This window comes from Macaca thibetana, chromosome 15, assembly GCF_024542745.1.
Source record: "Macaca thibetana thibetana isolate TM-01 chromosome 15, ASM2454274v1, whole genome shotgun sequence".
Classification (NCBI taxonomy): Eukaryota; Metazoa; Chordata; class Mammalia; order Primates; family Cercopithecidae; genus Macaca; species Macaca thibetana.
The window spans coordinates 4,228,463-4,248,201 of NC_065592.1; the positions used below are offsets into that span (position 1 = coordinate 4,228,463).

Below are 19,739 nucleotides of genomic sequence, written 5' to 3' on the forward strand. Positions count from 1 at the left end.
CGGCACCATCAGGCTCAGACTCACCCGTGCAGCGGCGCTCACCAGTGGCGGGGTCACCAGTGGGGTCTCCTGGGTCCATCCTCAGGGCCGGGCCGAGGACGCTGGCAGGCAGCTAGGAACGAGGATCTGCAGAAACAATCAGGTGGGGCCCCTGAATGAAGAGCCCCCTCCAACAGGCAGCCCGTGGAGCCCACGCCCGCAGCCCCTGGAGGTGGTGGAGGGACCTGGTGCCCGGGGCCCCCAGTCGCTGAGCACAGCGGGCAGCTCCACACTCCTCTCCCAGCTGGCGTGACGGCTGCCGTTTGGACCCTGCATCCAGTTCCCCGCCAAACCGCCCCAGCTTTCAGCAGGGAGGGCAGGGGATGGGAGGGCCCCAGGGGGCACAGGAGACAAACCCACACGGGCGGGCAGAGGGGCCTATTCTTGAGGACAGCATGACTCCCCTTGCCATGGCCCCCTCAGGCTGTGTGTCCTGCCCCTGAGGGAGCCACACGGGAGAGAGGTGCTCTCCTCCACCTGCAGGACCAGGGACCTGGGAGCGACGCCCTCAAGGCCGACCCAGCACACGGCTCCGTTAGAATCTAGGCGGCTGCTGACAGCTCTCATCCCAGGCGGACCTCAGCCTCCCTCAGAGAGGTATTTTTTCTTTTTTTTTCTTTTTGAGACAGAGTCTCTCTGCGATGCCCAGGCTGGGGTACAGTGGGGCGATCTCGGTTCACTGCAACCTCTGCCTCTCGGGTTCAAGTGATTCTCCTGCCTCGGTCTCCCCAGTATCTGGATTACAGGCGCCCGCCACCGTGCCCGGCTAATTTTTTTTGTATTTTTAGTAGAGACGGGGTTTCACCGTGTTAGCCAGGATGGTCTCGATCTCCTGACCTCGTGATCCGCCCGCCTCGGCCTCCCAAAGTGCAGGGATTACAGGCGTGAGCCACCGCGCCCGGCTAATTTTTGTATTTTTAGTGGAGACAGGGTTTCACCGTGTCAGTCAGGCTGGTCTCGAACTCCTGATCTCAGGTGATCCACCTGCCTCAGCCTCCTGAGGTGCTGGGACTACAGGTGTGAGACACTGCACCCGGCCCCTGGGAGTGTTTTTGATGCAAAACCCCTGTCTAGCCTTACGAGGGTTACCCTTTTCCTTCAATCTGCTTACGCAAGGCTGCACACAAAGGCTTTCTTCGGGCACGGTGGCTCAAGTCTCGCTCTGTCGCCCAGGCTGGAGTGCAGTGGCGCGATCTCCGCTCACTGCAAGCTCCGCCTCCCGGGTTCACGCCATTCTTCTGTCTCAGCCTCCCGAGTAGCTGGGACTACAGGTGCCGCCACCACGCCCGGCTAACTGCATACAAAGGCTTTCTTTGGACGCGGTGGCTCAAGCCTGTAATCCCAGCACTTTGGGAGGCCGAAACGGGTGCATCACGAAGTCAGGAGATCGAGACCATCCTGGCTAACCCGGTGAAACCCCGTCTCTACTAAAAAAAAAAATACAAAAAACTAGCCGGGTGTGGTGGCGGGCGCCTGTAGTCCCAGCTACTCGGGAGGCTGAGGCAGGAGAATGGCATAAACCCGGGAGGCTGAGCTTGCAGTGAGCTGAGATCCGGCCACTGCACTCCAGCCTGGGCGACAGAGTCAGACTCCGTCTCAAAAAAAAAAAAGGCTTTCTTCGACTGTATAGCTTTAGTTTGAATCACCCCCAGCAGTTACACAAAGCTCAGCACGAGAACTCCGAATCCTAACACAGGCGTGCAGGAGAGAGCTGCGCGGCCCTCCCCTAGGCAGCCCTCACAGCGGCCATTCCCGGGAAGACCGACTGTGTGTGTCTCAGTCACAGGCGGCATAGTCACGTCTTGGCCTTCAGTTTTACACATTACCGACCAGCTCAGCCCAGGCAGGGTGAGAATCTGTCTTACCTGCGGGCCAACACACACCCCTAAACACACAACAACACAACCTCCTAAACCAAGTTACGTGGACATTGTCTGTGGACTCAGGACTGACAGAGGCCGATCGTAGCCACGTCAACACCATTCCCAGCCGTGTCACATGGAAGGTTAGGATGGCTTTTCCTTTCTCACGCGGGCTGCTCCAGACTGTGCTCTGCCGTCGGGGAGGGACTGCTGCTCTCCCACTGCAAACGATGTAAACCCCGATGATACATCTTAGGAAACCAGTTTACGGACAACAGGCAGTGTGAGGCTCCGTTTCCCGACAGCAGAGCCGTGCCCAAGGCGGCCCCAGGACAGCTGCTCCCCACACTGGAGCCCGGGCTGGGCACAGAGTCCCACCACGCCGAGGGGGCCGCTGGGGGTCACACACCGGCAGGAGGGGCTGCTGGGACAGCGAGTGTGGGGGCAGGAGAACCCCCAAGCCTCCCAGGACCCATGGCCCCAAGGCTGAGAATACAGTGGAGATACCAGAGGCCACATAGCACCTGACACACTGCAGTCCAGCCCAGCCCAGAGGAAGGACCACATCAAAACACAACCAGGACCAGAACAGCTACAGTCGAAGACCACGCTGAGAGGAAGGCCTGCTCCAGAGCCTCCCACCAGATCCAGACCAAACCCATGAAAGCCAGAGGACAGATCCAGACCAAACCTGCGAAAGCCGGAGGACAGATCCAGACCAAACCCGCGAAAGCCGGAGGACAGATCCAGACCAAACCCGCGAAAGCCGGAGGACAGATCCAGACGAGACCCGCAAAAGCCGGAGGACAGATCCAGACCAAACCCGCGAAAGCCGGAGGACAGATCCAGACCAAACCTGCGAAAGCCGGAGGACAGATCCAGACCAAACCCGCGAAAGCCGGAGGACAGATCCAGACCAAACCCGCGAAAGCCGGAGGACAGATCCAGACCAAACCCGCGAAAGCCGGAGGACAGATCCAGACCAAACCTGCGAAAGCCGGAGGACAGATCCAGACGAGACCCGCGAAAGCCGGAGGGCAGATCCAGACCAAACCCGCGAAAGCCGGAGGACAGATCCAGACCAAACCCGCGAAAGCCGGAGGACAGATCCAGACCAAACCCGCGAAAGCCGGAGGACAGATCCAGACCAAACCCGCGAAAGCCAGAGGACAGATCCAGACCAGACCCGCGAAAGCCGGAGGACAGATCCAGACCAAACCCACGAAAGCCGGAGGACAGATCCAGACCAAACCCGCGAAAGCCGGAGGACAGATCCAGACCAAACCCGCGAAAGCCGGAGGACAGATCCAGACCAAACCCGCGAAAGCCGGAGGACAGATCCAGACCAAACCCGCGAAAGCCAGAGAAGGACGGCCTCTGGGTGGGGGTCGAGTCCCACCCAGACCCAACTTAGGAGGGTTGAGAAAGGCCCTGGGCTCTCTGAAGAGCCCAGGACAAAATGTCAAGACACAACCCCACATTCAAGGGACTCAGCCAGAAGCTGAACAGCCCACAGGAGCAAAACGCAATGCTCTTCAGAGGACGATACCTCAATCCAGAGTTTCCACAATGGATAATTCACAAAACTCAGTGCATAATAAAAATCACAAGACCGAAAAAGAAACAAGAAAATCCGACCCATAAACAAGCAGAAAAACACAAAAAACAGAGAACAGAAAGCAGCTTTGAGGGAGGCCTCAACGTTATTGGTGTTGGCAAAGACTTTAACACAATGATTGCAACTGTGTTCATGGAATGAACAGAAAACATCTTCAAAAAGTTCAAGGAGGCCAGGCGCAATTTGGGAGGCTGGGGCGGGAGGATCACTTGAGCCCAGGAGTTTGAGACCATCCTACGCAACACGGTGAAACTCTGCACAAAAAAACTAAAAAGTAGCCGGGTGTGGTGGCTCGTGCCTGTGGTTCCTGCTACTCAGGGAGCTGAGGCAGAAGAGTCGCTTGAGCCCCAGAGATCAAGGCTGCAGAGAGCCGAGATCACACCACTGCCTTCCAACCTGGGTGACAGAGTGAGATCCTGTCTCAAGAAAACCCCAAAAAACCATGAATAAAATTTTAAAAATATGGTTTTAATGAGTAAAAGGAGAGAGAGAAATGAAGATTATGTGAAACTACAAAAAGAACTAAATGGAAACTCTGCAATAAAAAGTGTAATCACTGAAATGTGTTTGACTCGCTGACTGTGCTTGACAGCCGACAGATGGCAGATGAGTCGGTGAATCTGAAAACAGATCAAGAAGGACCAGATTGAAAGAACGAGGGGGAAATGAACTGTGGCTCCACGGCCCACAGCCAAGCGTCCTCCGTTCCCCTGGTGAATGGCCCCCCCGCAGCACTGCACACCTGGCTGTGCGGTTCACACGCTTCGTGGAGACAGCCGTTCCCCAGCCTCTGCCTGCCTCCATCTGGACGGCTGCGCTGAAGCCCTGCTCACCCGGGACTCCCTTCCCTCTTGTCCCCTGTGCTCCCCGAAGTTCACTCCTAGTTCTACGGGAGCACATTTTCCAGAAGCATCTCAGGCAGAACCGCAAGGGAGGAGCACTGAGTAGCCCTTTGCTTGTCTGAGAATGTCCCCATGACCATGTGCACCCAACTCCCCAAGACACACAGGCAACCACGTCCCCAAGACACACAACCACGTCCCCAAGACACACAGGCAACCACGTCCCCATGACACACACGCAACTGTGTCCCCGACACACAACCACGTCCCCAAGACACACAGGCAACCACGTCCCCAAGACACACAACCACGTCCCCATGACACACAGGCAACCACGTCCCCATGACACACAGGCAACCACGTCCCCAAGACACACAAGCAACCACGTCCCTGTGACACACAGGCAACCATGTCCCCGTGACACACAGGCAACCATGTCCCCAAGACACACAGGCAACCACGTCCCCGAGACACACAGGCAATCACGTCCCCGTGACACACAGGCAACCACGTCCCCAAGATACACAGGCAACTGCATCCCCAAGACACACAACCATGTCCCCATGACACACACGCAACCACGTCCCCAAGATGCACACACAACCACGTCCCCATGACACACAAGCAACCACGTCCCCAAGACACACAGGCAACCACGTCCCCATGACACACAGGCAACCATGTCCCCAAGACACACAGGCAACCATGTCCCCGTGACACACAAGCAACTGCGTCCCCAAGACACACAGGCAACATCTCCGTGACACAGGCACACAGATGTCCCCATGGCACACAGGCAACCATGTCCCTGTCACACACGCACACTGTCCCCGTGACACACGTGCAACAATATCCTCATAACACGTGCGCACCTACATCCCCATGACACACGCAGACTGTCCCTGTGACATATGGGCACCGACATCCCTGTGACACACATGCATCTATGTCCCGTGACACACGCACACCGCAGCTCCACTGGAAGCCTGGCTATGCGTGGCTGTGAGGCAGGGGTCATTCTCCTGATGGTCATGGTAATGCCCCTCTGCTGTCTTCTAGCCTCAGGGGTTGCTGAGAAATCTGATGCCCCCTGACTCAAGTGCCAGCGTCTTCTGAGGAGGCCCCGGGGCCGTGGCCAGATCCCAGCAGGATGGACGTGGCGTGGTCCCGTGGGGGCTCCATGGCTACCCTTTTGCATGTGGCTTCCCGATTGTGTCCTGCCCTCCACGCCCTCGGTTCTGTCCTCGGGAACTCCTGCTGTTTAGAACTTACACTTCCTGGGACTAACTCTGTGTTCTCATCTTTCCTCCTCTGCCTTTTTGGGAGATTTCCTGAACTTTATTTTGCAACCCTCTCATTGAATGGCTCATTTCTGCTCTTACAAATTTGATCCTATCCATGAGTTCTGGTTTTCTGACGCTTTTTCTGAGGGTCTCCTCTCTCATTCCTGGCTTCTCCTCCTACCCCCGTTATTAGTTCATTTTCACGCTGCTGATAAAGACATGCCTGAAAGTGGGGACAAAAAGAGGTTTAATTGGACTTATAGTTCCACATGGTTAGAGAGGCTTCAGAATCATGGTGGGAGGCAAAACGCACTTCTTACATGGTGGTGGCGAGAGAAAATGAGGGCCAGGTACAGTGGCTCACTCCTGTAATGTCAGCACTTTGGAAGGCTGAGGCGGGCAGATCACCTGAGGTCAGGAGTTCATGACCAGCCTGGCCAACATGGTGAAACCCTGTCTTCACTAAAAATACAAAAGCAGCCAGGCACGGTGGCTCAGGCCTGTAATCCCAGCACTTTGGGAGGCCGAGGCGGGCAGATCACGAGGTCAGAAGATCGAGACCATCCTGGCTAACACAGTGAAACCCCGTCTCTACTAAAAATACAAAGAATTAGCCAGGCGAGGTGGCGGGCTCCTGTAGTCCCAGCTACTCGGGAGGCTGAAGCAGGAGAATGGCAAGAACCCGGGAGACGGAGCTTGCAGTGAGCCAAGATCATGCCGCTGCACTCCAGCCTAGGCCATAGAGCGAGACTCCGTCTCAAAAAAAAAAAAAAAAAACAAAAGTAGCCAGGCGTGGTGGCAGTGCCTCCCAGCTACTCGGGAGGCGGAGGCAGGAGAATCACTTGAACCCGGGAACAGGGGTTGCAGTGAGCTAAGATTATGCACTCCAGCCTGGGTGACAGAGCAGAACTCCATCTCAAAAAAACAGAGAGAGAAAATGAGGAAGAAGCAAAAGCGGAAACCCCTGATAAACCCATCAGATCTCATGAGACTTATTCACTATCACAAGAAAAGAAAGGGAAAAACTGGCCCCCATGATTCAATTCCTTCCCACTGGGTCCCTCCCACAAGGGGAATTCTGGGAGATACAATTCCATTTGAGATTTGGGTGGGGACCTGGCCAAACCGTATCATTCCACTCCTGACCCCTCCAAATCTCATGTCCTCACATTTCAAAACCAATCATGCCTTCCCAACAGTCCCATAAAGTCTCAACTTATTTCAGCATTAACCCAAAAGTCCACAGTCCAAAGTCTAATCTGAGACAAGGTAAGTCCCTTCCACCTATGAGCCTGTAAAATCAAAAGCAAGCTAGTTACTTCCTAGATACAATGAGGGTACAAGTATTCGGTAAATTCCATTCTGGGCTTGGCACAGTGGCTCATTCCTGTAATTCCAGCACTTTGGGAGGCTGAGGCGGGCAGATCACCTGAGGTCGGGGGTTTGAGACCAGCTTTACCAACATGGAGAAACCCCATCTCTACTAAAAATACAAAATTAGCCGGGTGTGGTACATGCCTGTAATCCCAGCTACTTGGGAGGCGGAGGCTTGAGAATCGCTTGAATCTGGGAGGCGGAGGTTGAGGTGAGCCGAGATTGTGCCATTGCACTCCAGCCTGGACAACAAGAAGGAAACGCCATCTGAAAAAAAAAAAAAAAAACCAAAAAACCTGTTCCAAATGGGAGAAATTAGACAAAACCAAGGGGTTACAGGGCCCAAGCAAGTCCGAAATCCAGCAGGGCAGTCAAATTTTAAAGCTCCAAAATGATCTCCCATGACTCCAGGTCTCGCATCCAGGTCATGCTGATGCAAGAGGTGGGTTTCCTTGGTCTTGGGCAGCTCTGCCCCTGTGGCTCTGCAGGTTACAGCCTCCCTCCCAGCTGCTTTCATGGGCTGGTGTTGAGTGTCTGCTGCTTTTCCAGGCACACGGTGCAGACTGTCAGTGGATCTACCATTCAGGCATCTGGATGACAATGGCCCTCTTCTCACAGCTCCACTAGGCAGTGTCCCAGTAGGGATGCTGTGTGGGGGCTCCCACCCATTTCCCATTTTTTTTAGACGGTGTCTCGCTCTGTTGCCCAGGCTGGAGTGCAGTGGCGTGATCTCAGCTCACTGCAAGCTCTACCTCCCAGGTTCACACCATTCTCCTGCCTCAGTCTCCTGAGTAGCTGGGACTACAGGTGCTGCCACCACGCCCAACTAAATTTTTTTGTATTTTTAGTAGAGAGGGGATTTCACCATGTTAGCCAGGATGGTCTTGATCTCCTGACCTTGTGATCTGCCTGCCTTGGCCTCCCAAAGTGCTGGGATTACAGGCGTTAGCCACCACATCCAGCCCCCACCCATTTCCTTTCTGTACTCCCCTAGCAGAGGTTCTCCATGAGGGCCCCACCCCTGCAACAAACTTTTGCCTGGACATTTAGGCATTTCCATACATCTTCTGAAATCTAGGCAGAGGTTCCCAAACCTCAATTCCTGACTTTTGTGGACCCACTGGCTCAACACCACATGGAAGCTGCCAAGGGTTTTGGGCTTCCACCCTCTGAAGCCACAGCCCGAGTTCTATGTTGGCCCCTTTCAGCCATGGCTGGAATGGCTAGGACACAGGGTTCCAAGTCCCTAGACTGCACATAGCACAGAGACCCCAGGCCTGGCCCACAAAACCACTTTTTCCTCCTGGGCCTCCAGGCCTGTGATGGGAAGGGTTGTCATGAAGGTCTCTGACATGACCTGGAGACATTTTCCCCACGGTCTTGGGGATGAACATTAGCCTCCTTGCTACTTATGCAAATTTCTGCAGCTGGCTTGAATTTCTCCTCAAAAAATTGCTTATTCTTTTCTACTGCATCACCAGGTTGCACATTTTCTGAATTTTTACGCTGTTTCCCTTTTTAAACAGAATGCTTTTTTTGTTTTGTTTTTGAGATGGAGTCCTGCTCTATCACCAGGCTGGAATGCAATGGTGTGATCTCGGCTCACTGCAACCTCTGCCTCCCTGGTTCAAGTGATTCTCCTGCTTCAGCCTCCTGAGTAGCTGGGATTACAGGTGTGTGCCACCATGCCCGGCTAATTTTTGTATTTTTAGTAGAGACGTGGTTTTATCATATTGGTCAGGTTGGTCCTGAACTCCTGACCTCGTGATCCGTCCGCCTCAGCCTCCCAAAATGTTGGGATTACAGGTGACAGCCATTGCGCCCAGTCCCAGAATGCTTTTAACAGCATCCAAGTCACTTTTTGAATGCTTTGCTGCTTAGAAATTTCTTCCTCCAGATACCCTAAATCACATCTCTCTCAAGGTCAGAGTTCCATAAATCTCTAGGACAGAGACAAAATGCCGCTAGTCTAGTCTCTTTGCTAAAAGATAACAAGAGTCACCTTTGCTCCAGTTCCCAACAAGTTCCCCATCTCCCTCTGAGACCACCTCAGCCTGGACCTTATTGTTCATATCACTATCAGCATTTTTGTCAATGCCATTCAACAAGTCTCTAGGAGGTTCCAAACTTTCCCACATCTTGTCTTCTGACCCTCCAAACTGTTCCAACCTCTGCCTGTTACCCAGTTCCAAGTCACTTCCACATTTTTGGGTATCTTTTCAGCAATACTCCACTCTACTGGTACCAATACCAATGTACTGTATTAGCCTGTTTTCACGCCGCTGATAAAGACATACCTGAGATTGGGCATAAAAACAAGTTTAATTGAACTCACAGTTCCACATGGCTGGGGAGGCCTCAGAATCGTGGTGGAAAGCGAAAGGCACTTCTTACACGGTGGCGGCAAGAGAAAATGAGGAGAAACCAAAAGTGGAAACCACTGATAAACCCATCAGATCTCATGAGTCTTATTCACTACCATGAGAATAGCACAGGAAAGACCAGCTCCCATGATTCAATTACTGCCCCCTGGGTCCCTCCCACAACAGGTGGGAATTCTGGGAGATACAATTCAAGTTGAGATGTGGATGAGGACACAGCCAAACCATATCACCCACCTCGGGAGACCCCGTGGCTCAGCTTGGCTCATTTCGTGCAGGGTCCCTGGCGCTGATCCCTCTCCTCTCCATGGCAGTGTGGGGACTGCGATGCGTATCTGAGAGTGAGGCGCTAGTCGTCTGCTTGGAAATGAGTTGGAGGTACCCCAGGAGTGGGACCCCGCAGTGAGTGACCCAAGGGGCCCTGGAAGATGCAGACCTGACCGTGTCTCCCCCGGGACGGTCTGTCCAGGAAAAAGTCCTCCCAGCCGCACCTGCCAGCCACCGGGTTTGGGGGCACGGGCAGGGAGCTGCAGACCCCACTCCTCTGCAGCCCTCCCCACCCTCAGCCCAGCTGCAGCGGCACTCAGAACACCCTGGCCCAGGGTCTCCAAGGGTGAGGGCCGCAGGGTCTGGCAGCACCCCATGAAGGCTGCCCCAGGTCCCGGTTTCAGCCCTCCAAACCCCCGTACCCAGGGAACCTGGGCCTCCATTCCTGAGCCCCCAAGTTTTTGCCCCTCCCATTCTCTTTGCCCCTAAGGGATTTTGCCTTTTTAATTCTTTTGCTGTCACCTTAATTGGCCTTAGGGGAGATGGACCAGCAGGCCTGAGATCCAGGGTGTTAGGGCTCCTCCCAGCAGGGCGGACCCAGCCACGCAGAGCCCACCGCCAGCCTCCAAGGGCTCCAGAAAGGGGGTCGCTGCCTTCTCAGAAGGCCCTCTCCACCATGCCCAGAACCGTGAATGCCCCGGCCTGGGCTTTTCACCAGGAAATGAAGGGAAAGACAGACCTGTGGGATGGAGGTGGGTCCCAGCGGGGGCAGTCACACCCCCATGCCATCTCTGCACAGACCCCGAAGGATGTGGAGTGTCCTCCAGGGCCGTACAAAGCACCACAGGGTGCGAGCGACAGGGACGTGTGTCCTCACTGTCCCGAGGCTGTAGCTCTGACACTGGGTGGGGAGGGTGGGCCCCACTCCCTGGGTCTCCTCCCTGGGTCCTCACGGGTAGCCCCATGTGTGTCTGTGTCCTGATCTCCCCTTCTTATGGCGACACCAGTCCTACTGGATTAGGGCCTACCCCAACAACTTCATTTCACCTCTGCAAAGACCCCATCTCCAAATACAGTGACATGGGGCCTAGGGCTTCAACATGGCAATTGGAGGGAAACAACTCAGCCCACAGCATATCACAGATCCTTCCCCCAAAAGAGGCAGAGGCTCCCCACGCCAGCTCTCGGGGAAGGGTCTGGGAGCCCACGGGGACTCTGCACACTATTCTCTCCACCTCCATGAAAGAGGCATGTCCATCTCCCGGATGAGAAAACCGAGCTCAGCCAGGATCAAAGCAGGTCTCGTCCCAGTCTCCTCACTCTACCACTCTCCATTTTTATTTGCTTTTTATTGCCTTTTGGCTGCCTATAAAGGCAATTATTTATGTAATACAATATTTGGAAAACTACATTTGCAAATTCTGAAAAATCATGCAAAAACATCACTAAAAGCCAGCCGGGCACAGTGGCTCACGCCTGTAATCCCAGCACTTTGGGAAGCCGAGGCCGGAGGATCACCTGAGGTCAGGAGTTCGAGACCAGCCTAACCAACATGGAGAAACCCCATCTCTACTAAAAATACAAAATTAGCTGGGTGTGGTGGTGCATGCCTGTAATGCCAGCTACTCGGGAGGCTGAGGCAGGAGAATTGCTTGAACCCAGGAGGCAGAGGTTGCGGTGAGCCGAGATCACGCCATTGCACTCCAGCCTGGGCAAAAAGAGCAAAACTCCATCTCAAAAAAAAAAAAAAAAAATCACTAAAAGCCACAGTCCCCTCCTGGCCACTCCTGTCTCCTCCTCGCTCCTGGTGCCACCTCATCTGTCTCAGCCTCTGCCTGTCCCTCAGAGCTGTGGCCCAGCCCTCCCAGGTGCGGGGGAGGGGCCACACACTCTCGACAGGTGATCCGGGTGCTGAGAGGGGACACAGTGCTGTCCCACAGGTGAGCCAGTGGCCATTTCCAAATTCCCAGGGCCTCTGTCAGCGGGTGTCCAAAGAGCCTGCTTGGGAGCCCTGCACATCCACATGTCCCACCCTTGGACCTCCAAACTGCACTGGGGGCCGGCACAGTGGGCTCTGACCCACAGGGATGCTGGGCCAGCACCCTTGGGGGAAGGCAGTGGGTACCCGGGGCCTGAGCAGGGGACAGAGCCCCAATCCCCGCTGCTTCCCCCTGGCTGCTCCTTGGGGACCCCCGGACCACAGTACCAATGGGGGCAGGGTGGGCCCCCCACACAGGTCCTGGACTCATGTACAACGTCCTCTCGCCTAGGCTCGTCCTGGTGTCCGTGGCCCAAGGATTTGCAGAGCTGCAGACGGAGCCCAGGGTGGCTATCGCAGGCCACTCACCCATCCCCAGCATCCGCAGTTTCTCAGGCTCTCAACAATAAACTTTATGTCTCATGGTTCAAGAAATGCCAGGCTCTGGGCCGAGAGGCAGAAGGCTCAGGCACAGCTCCCACTTTTTAAGCCACCATTTCTCTTTATTGTTGGTTTCCTCCCTGGATCTTTTGCTTAAAGCACATTTGTTTTTCTTTTTCTTTTTTTTTGAGATGGAGTCTCACTCTGTCCCCCAGGCTGGAGTGCAGTGGTGTGATCTCGGCTTACTGCAAGCTCTGCCTCCCGGGTTCCCACCATTCCCCTGCCTCAGCCTCCCAAGTAGCTGCGACTACAGGCCCCACCACCACGCCCAGCTAATTTGTTTGTATTTTTAGTAGAGATGGGGCTTCGCCGTGTCAGCCAGGATGGTCTCGATCTCCTGACCTTGTTATCCGCCCACCTTGGCCTCCCAAAGTGCTGGGATTACAGGCGTGAGCCACCGCATCCAGCCTATTTTTCTTACATCACATTGACATAGATCAAGTTCCTGATAAATGTTAGATTTAGCCTGACTCAGCATGAGCCTGGCTTCTCCCGCCAGTCGGCACATGGGTGGGTACCAGGCACACAGTCTCCCCGCCCTGCCCACCATCTGCTGTCCTGGAGCCCTTGGTGGGACCCGCTGCCCACAGACAACTTGCCCATGCCCCAGTGCCAGGCAGAGGCCTCTGTGCTCTGAAGAGTGAAAAAAACATGAAACTGGCCAGGCGCAGTGGCTCACGTCTGTAATCCCAGCTTTGTGGGAGGCTGAGGCAGAAGGAGCACTCGAGCTCAGGAGTTTGAGGCCAGTCTGGGCAACATAGTGAGACCCCATCTCTATGAAAAAAAAAATCAGGCTGGGCATGGTGGCTCACGCCTGTAATCCCAGCACTTTGGGAGGCCGAGGCGGGCAGATCACGAGGTCAGGAGATCGAGACCATCCTGGCTAACACAGTGAAACCCCGTCTCTATTAAAAATACAAAAAAATTAGCCAGGCGTGGTGGCGGGCGCTTGTAGTCCTAGCTACTCGGGAGGCTGAGGCAGGAGAATGGTGTGAACCTGGGAGGCGGAGCTTGCAGTGAGCCGAGATTGTGCCACTGCACTCCAGCCTGGGTGACAGAGCAAGACTCCGTCTCAAAAAAAAAAAAAAAAAAAAAAAAAATCAGCTGGGTGTGTTGACATGCACCTGTAATCCCAGCTACTCGGGAGTGACCCAAGATTGGGCCACTGCATTCTAGCCTGGGTGACAGAGCAAGACCCTGTTTCCAAAAAAAAAAAAAAAAGAAGAAAAGAAAGAAAGAACAAAAGGAAAGGAAAGGAAAAAAAAGAAAAGAAAAAAGGAAAAGAAAATAAAAAGGAAAAGAAAAGAAGGAAAAGTGAGGCCCTGCACAGAAGCAGGGTGGCTGGCAGCAAGTTATCTGGAGCGGAGGGCCGGTGCTGAGTGCAGCGAGGGCGGGGTGAGCCTCGTGAAACCCCCATTGCACAGGGAGGCCCTGCCGGGAGGCCACTCCACCTCTGTTTGTCTTGTCCCAAACAGCAGAGGCCACGGCTGCTCCTGGACAACACTCCTGCCCCTTGCGTGCCCCATGGCCGTCCGCAGTGTGGACTTGGCTTCCGGCACCAACGCACCCCTCGACCCCCAGACGGCGGCGGCATCAGCGGCGCTGATGGTGTTTGATGAGCAAATGAATAAAGGCAGCAGGTCCCCCACCACCACCTCCACTCCCACGGGCACTCTCAGCGGCTCCTGGAAATTTCCCTGGGTTCTCAGTACTCCCCCAGCCATAGGCTCAGTGGGCGTTAGACCTTCTCCCCAACCCTCCTCTGGGGCGTCTGTACCCCGACCCCCACCCCAGGCCGCTCCTCAGCCCCCACCCCTCCCTGCCAGGAGTACAGCCCGGCCCCTCTGCAGGCTGGGGACTGCCTTGCGGGCTGCGGGGACCCGACGGGGCAGCCCCAGCCAGGCCGTCAGGCTCCGAGAGAAGTGCGGGGCCAACACTGCCTCCCAGCGTCCCGGGGTCCTGTGCCCGGGAAGGCCCCGCATCTGCGGCACCCGGAGTCGTGGAGGCCAGAACACTGGGCAGCAGACCCGGCCGTTCACAGACGCACCGGAGCGACCGGGCGGGCGGGCGGGCGGGGGCGGCAGCCTGCGGAGGAGCCAGTCCCGGCCACCCCACGCCGACCGCCGCGCGTCCGGGCCGGTCTCTGGGCCCCTCTGCTGGTGGAACCTGGCAGCGCCTCCTCCCTCTCAGCCGCATCTGTCCCAGGCGCCTGCAGTCCAAGTGCCTCCCCCACCTGCACGCCCAGGCTGGGTCTCCGTTCCCACCCAGGCCAGCGCTGCAGGCAGAGCCCAGCCCGGCGGCCGCGGCGAGCATGGGGAGGCCCCTCCACCTCTGTCGGTCTGCGCTGAACACCGCAGAGGTGGCTGCTCCCCCGAGAAGCCCGCACACCGGTCCAGGCCCCCGAGGGGCCATCTGCCCCCGGCTCACCGCAGGCCCTTTCCTGGGGGCCCCTGTGCCGTGCAAACGGCAGGTCTGGCCGCTCTCGGGCTCTGTCCTGCCAGCCCCACAACGCAGAACCCAGCGTCCCCACCCCATCTCCCGGCATCCCTTGGCTAAGGGAGGGTGACTGGCGGCCCGCAGGCCCTTAGAGGGTCCCCCACAGGTGAGGATGGAGACGCAGCTCCAGACCCCGGAGTGCGGCTCCCCAGACACACCCACGTCCGTCCACCATCCAAGCATAAACCCCAACGCAGCGGCTCCTGGCCTGGCTCTGAGGACGGCACAGCTGGAGTGGGAGAAGCGCCCAGTGCTTCCGTCACTGGAGCCCACAGGTCCACAGGAATTCGAGATCCTGGATGCGTTGGCCGGACCCAAGGACACACGCAAGGGGCGGGAGGCGGGAGGGGCACAGCAAAGGGTGTAGGGCATGGCCGGAGGGGCTTTCCCCTTGGGCAGTATGGACACCCCAGACCCCGCAGCGCCCAAGCGCGCAGCCTCAGGCCTCCAGGGGTCTTCCAGCCTCACACCTCCAAAGGTCTCCCTGGCCCAACCTCCTTACAGTGTCTCCAGAAAGCTCTGAAGCCCAGCCCCTCCTCCTCGTGTTTGACTGAGCTGGTGGGTGTTTTACTAAAACTCAACAGTGTCTCTTCCTCTCAGGGCCTGGATGTGCCTCCTCCAACACTCGCCTGGCCCTGCACGTGCTCCAAAGCTCCCAAGGGACTTTTAAAAGGGGTGGGGGGAGGCGGGCGAGGTGGCTCATGCTTGTAATCCCAGCACTTTGGGAGGCTGAGGTGAGCGGATCACGAGGTCAGGAGATTGAGACCATCCTGGATAACATGGAGAAACCCCATCTCTACTAAAAATACAAAAAAAATTTGCCAGGAGTGTTGGCGAGTGCCTGTGGTCCCAGCTACTCGGGAGGCTGAAGCAGGAGAATGGTGTGAATCCGGGAGGCAGAGCTTGCAGTGAGCGGAGATCGCACCACTGCACTCCAGGCTGGGCGACAGAGCAAGACTCCGTCTCAAAAAAAAAAAAAGGGCTTTGGGGGAAGACAGCAGCCCCTGCTGCCCTCACACCTCCCCCCAGCTGCTCAGCAAGGCCTTCCAGGGACATCCAGCACAGCTGAACTGGCCCCTCAGACCAATGGTAACCCCAAATCTGAGACTGGGGGCCTTTTATCTGCAGTTCCTTGAGTGGCTTATAAGTTCCCAGGTCCTCTTTAAAAAGGCAGAGCCTCGAGCCAGTTGGAATGGACAGGCCCACTGTGTACGGGGAAGCCAGGCCAGCAGGAACAGGCACAGCACCCCGCGTGGCTTGTCTCTCACCATCAGGCTGGGTCAGCCCCTCTCCACAGGAGTCTGCAGGCTGTTGTTGTCCCTGAGCTCAGGATGAACCTGTACAAGGCCCCGATGGCACTCCCTTTGCTGATCAGCCCGGGAAGGGGGCAGCTGGCCCTGTCCCTTCTGTGGGAGGGCAGCTGCTATAATTTAAAGTCTGTCCCTCTGAAACACGCTGGACTCCATCACCATGCTACCGCATTTCCAGGTGGGGCCTTGGGACGTGCCTGGGGGGTGAGGATCCTGCCCGTGGATTCCTGGGTTATCACGGGACTGGAACTGGTGGCTCTATAAGAAGAGGAAGAGAGGCCTGAGGCCTGAGCCCGCATGCCGAGCCCTCACCATGGCTGCCCCGAGCTGCCTCAGGACCCTTTGGAGTCCCACCAGCATGAATACCTCCTCATTCAGAGTCCCGCCAGCATGAACGCCTCCTCGGATGCTCCCCTCGCCCTTAGACTTAGCCTCCAGAGCTGTAAGAAATAAATTCCTTTTCTTTATAAATTACCCAGTTTGGCCGGGCACTGTGGCTCATGCCTGTAATCCCAGCACTTTGGGAGGCCAAGATGGGCGGATCATGAGGTCAGGAGATCGAGACCATCCTGGCTAACACGGTGAAACTCTGTCTCTACTAAAAATACAAAAAATTAGCTGGGCGAGGTGGCGGGTGCCTGTAGTCCCAGCTACTCGGGAGGCTGAGGCAGGAGAATGGCGGGAACCCGGGAGGCACAGCTTGCAGTGAGCCGAGATCGAGCCTGGGCGACAGAGCAAGACTCCGTCTCAAAAAAAAAAAAATACCCAGTTTTAGATATTCTGTTTTAAGTAACAGAAAACTGGCCCGGCGTGGTGGCTCACATCTCTGATCCCACCACTTTGGGAGGCCTTGGCAGGTGGATCGCTTGAGTCCAGCCTGGGCAACATAGTGAGACCCTGTTTCTACGAAAGAAATAGGTATGTATCCAGGCATGGTGGTGTGCGGTGTGTAGGGAGGGCGGGTAGGGAGGGCGCAGGGCTTGTAGGAAGGGCGTGTGATGGGTAGGGAGAGAGCTGTGTCTACAAAACCCTGGACCTAAAAATGACCAAGTGGAGATACAGGCTGATGTGACTGAGAACGGAAGCAGCTGGCAAGGATTCAGTTCACATTCCCCCACCGCACACTTTCTGTAACTGGTCTCGTTTTAGGGTGAAAACGCCTGTCTGGATCCGTCAGCATCTTTCTCGGAACACGGTGCCGGGTCCCAAGCCCACGCCAGGACAAACGGGGCTCCCCGGGTCCCTGATGGGGCAATGCCACTCACCAGTTTTGCAGCTTCCACTTAAAATTAACAACTGATGGCCTGGCACAGTGGATCACGCCTATAATCCCAGCACTTTGGGAGGCCGAGGTAAGCGGATCACAAGGACAGGAGTTCGAGACCAGCCTCGCCAACATGGTGAAATCCCGTCTCTACTAAAAATACAAAAAATTAGCCGGGCGTGGTAGCCAGCGCCTGTAATCCCAGCTCCTCGGGAGGTTAAGGCAGAATGGCGTGAACGTCAGGCGGCGGAGGTTGCAGTGAGCTGAGACCACGACTCTTATCCTAGCACTGTGGGAGCCTGAGGCGGGCAGATCATTTGAGGCCAGGAGTTTGAAACCAGCCTGGCCAACATAGTGAAACTCCGTCTCTACTAAAAATACAAAAATTAGCCAAGCATGGTGGTGGGTGCCTGTAATCCCAGCTACTTGGCAGGGTGAGGCAAGAGAATCACTTGAACCTGCGAGGCGGAGGTTGCAGTGAGCTGAGATTGCACCACTGCATTCCAGCCTGGGCGACAAAGTGAAACTCTGTCTCCAAAAAAAAAAAAAAAAATTAACAACCAACTCTCTTAAGTGTCTTCATTTCTTCTGAAAGGTGCTAACTCAAGCCAAATTGTTGCCATGAGTACTGTGACCACAGAACGCTGGGCTCCGAGAACCCCAGAGGCTCTTGTTCCCCGGCCCCACGACCCACACCCAGGGAGGCGGTGCAGCTGGGCCCCCACCCACACGGGGCAGAACTGCACAAGGGAGCCCCCCCTGGGGGCGGCCTGGCATGGAGGAGGTGACCCACGGGGGACATGCCTGACTCACTGTGGAGGCGACGCTGCTGAGGGGGGGGCAGGGCGAGGGCTGTGTCCTTTCCCACAGAGCCTGGCAGACCCCCAGGGCTTGAGTGGGGTACAGGAGTCTGCAGATGACTGTGCCCGGAGCCCCAGCCCCCAGCCTCGGTGCAGGTTCGGTCATTGGCTGTGGCTGCCCTGTGCGTTGAGCAGGTGGCCAGTGGGCATAGGCTGGCACCTCCAGGGCCCCTGGACCACCACAGAACCTGTAGCAGATTCCAGCTGAAGCCCTGAGGCCGGCCCCTCGGGTGGGGAATCCCAGGCCCTGGCCTGACACATGGCCCCCGGGGGGGGTCTCAGGCCTCGCTGTGAGACGGAGTAGATGATGCAGGCGTGGGAGTGGCACGCACACTCAGGAAGGCTCGTATTCACCCCAAACCCAGCTGAGCCCATGACGCCCCCTTCCCAGAGAAGGAAACCAGCTAAGGCACAGCTGCCCCTGAGCCCTGAGCACGGGGCTTGCTCTGGAGATGGGCTCTGAGGCGGGGTGGGTGGCAGCCCCCCTCCTCGGTTTCCTGGGAGGCCCGGCCTGGATGCCGCGGCCTCCCAGGGAGCCTCTGCAGGAAGGTGGGACCAGCGGGACCAACAGGACGTGCAGGGGCCCCTCCCTTGAAGTTTGCCCTCAAGTAGGAGCCAAAGCTCCCTCAAATGACCCCCGAACAGACAGACCTCCAAGTACCCCACAAGAAGCCAGGTTACTGGCGGAGGGTGAGAAGTGGCCATGGTGGGCCGATGGCAGCCGTCAGTCTCTCTGTCGGTGCCACAGCGCCACCCACCCCAGGACCTGGAAAAGGAGCGGCAGGCGGGGGCGGGGGCGGGGGGGGGGGGGGGGGGGGGGGGGGGGGGGGGGGGGGGAGGGGAGGGGGGGAGGCGGAGGGGGGGGGGAGGGGAGGGGGAGGGGGGGGGGAGGGGGAGGCGGAGGGGGGAGTGGGGGGGGAGGTGGAGGGGGGAGGCGGAGGGGGGAGGGGGGGGGGGGAGGGGAGGGGGAGGGGGAGGGGGGAGTGGGGGGGAGGCGGAGGGGGGAGGCGGGGGGGGGGAGTGGGGGGCGAGGTGGAAGGGAAGGCGGAGGGGGGAGTGGGGGGGGAGGGGGGAGTGGGGGGGGGAGGGGGGAGTGGGGGGGGGGGGGGGAGGCGGAGGGGGGAGGCGCAGGGGGGAGTGGGGGGGGAGGCGGAGGGCTTCCTGTGGCCCAGGCGCACAATGGTGTTTTCTGCACGCCGCAGTGAGTCACCCAAGACGGACTGGAAGCCGGGCCACCCTGCATTCTTGTCCGGGCGCCAGGTCACGCTTCCTCTGCGGTTTTTCTGTGGTGTTCCCCTGAGGACCGGCGGGCCCTCCAGGTGGGCCTCGTGCCGCCAGCAGGCGTGGCCAGTAGGGTGGGAGGCGGACAGAGAGTGGGCTGTGTGCCCCCAGGTCTCCCTGGCAACCCGACGGGGGGCTCCCAGGCTCCCCCACCCCCACAGAGCCAGCCTTACTGCCCCCTTCTGAGAGCGCTGACCACCCTCACCCGTCCTTGAGGTGCAGCTGCCGCCCTGAGGATGCGGCAAGGACAGGGGGCGGGAGGCCGGCCTGAGACCCAGAGCGAGTGGGCGGGCAACACCAGCTTCAGAGCCCCCAGAAGCTGTCATCCCCCAAGGGAGGCCTTCGAGGCCTGTCCCCTCCCCACCTCATATTGTCTGACACGGCAGCCACAGCTGAAAGTGCAAAACACGTGATTAAAGACAGTGTCAATATGTCTGTGACAG

The 19,739-nt window shown here is 57.3% G+C and overlaps 4 protein-coding genes across 8 annotated transcripts in view; 2 read left to right on the plus strand and 2 right to left on the minus strand.

Annotated features, from left to right (window-relative positions):
* EXD3 (exonuclease 3'-5' domain containing 3) overlaps positions 1 to 19,739 on the minus strand; it is a 119,503-nt gene that overhangs the window by 87,118 nt on the left and 12,646 nt on the right. For 2 of the 3 annotated variants that reach the window (XM_050759840.1, XM_050759837.1), the window contains exons 2-3: positions 7,163 to 7,285; positions 25 to 126 (exon numbers count right to left, since the gene is read on the minus strand). In XM_050759840.1, coding sequence (XP_050615797.1) covers positions 25 to 79 — 55 coding nt within the window. In that variant the 5' untranslated portion in view covers positions 80 to 126; positions 7,163 to 7,285. The remainder of the gene's footprint in view (positions 1 to 24; positions 127 to 7,162; positions 7,286 to 19,739) is intronic. The other variant, XM_050759836.1, reaches the window with a different exon arrangement.
* Positions 1 to 19,739, plus strand: part of MRPL41 (mitochondrial ribosomal protein L41) — a 232,279-nt gene that overhangs the window by 76,529 nt on the left and 136,011 nt on the right. The gene's annotated exons all lie outside the window — the stretch shown is intronic.
* Positions 1 to 19,739, plus strand: part of LOC126937122 (40S ribosomal protein S17-like) — a 136,853-nt gene that overhangs the window by 56,252 nt on the left and 60,862 nt on the right. The gene's annotated exons all lie outside the window — the stretch shown is intronic.
* On the minus strand, positions 113 to 5,543 carry LOC126937254 (uncharacterized). Its single transcript, XM_050760682.1, has 6 exons — positions 5,465 to 5,543; positions 3,088 to 3,310; positions 2,791 to 2,889; positions 2,171 to 2,757; positions 449 to 516; positions 113 to 340 (listed from the first exon to the last, which is right to left on the minus strand). Exons 1-6 carry the CDS (start codon positions 5,541 to 5,543, stop codon positions 113 to 115), a joined length of 1,284 nt encoding a protein of 427 aa, XP_050616639.1.

Coding starts and splice junctions, on each gene's coding strand:
- LOC126937254 (XM_050760682.1), bottom strand. CDS start 5,543: ATGGAGCCCCCACGGGACCACGCCACGTCCATCCTGCTGGGATCTGGC. Junction 2,758..2,790: donor CTGTCCTCCGGCTTTCGCGG/GTTTGGTCTGGA, acceptor CGGCTTTCGCAG/GTTTGGTCTGGATCTGTCCT. Junction 517..2,170: donor CCTCACACTGCCTGTTGTCC/GTAAACTGGTTT, acceptor CTGGTCCTGCAG/GTGGAGGAGAGCACCTCTCT.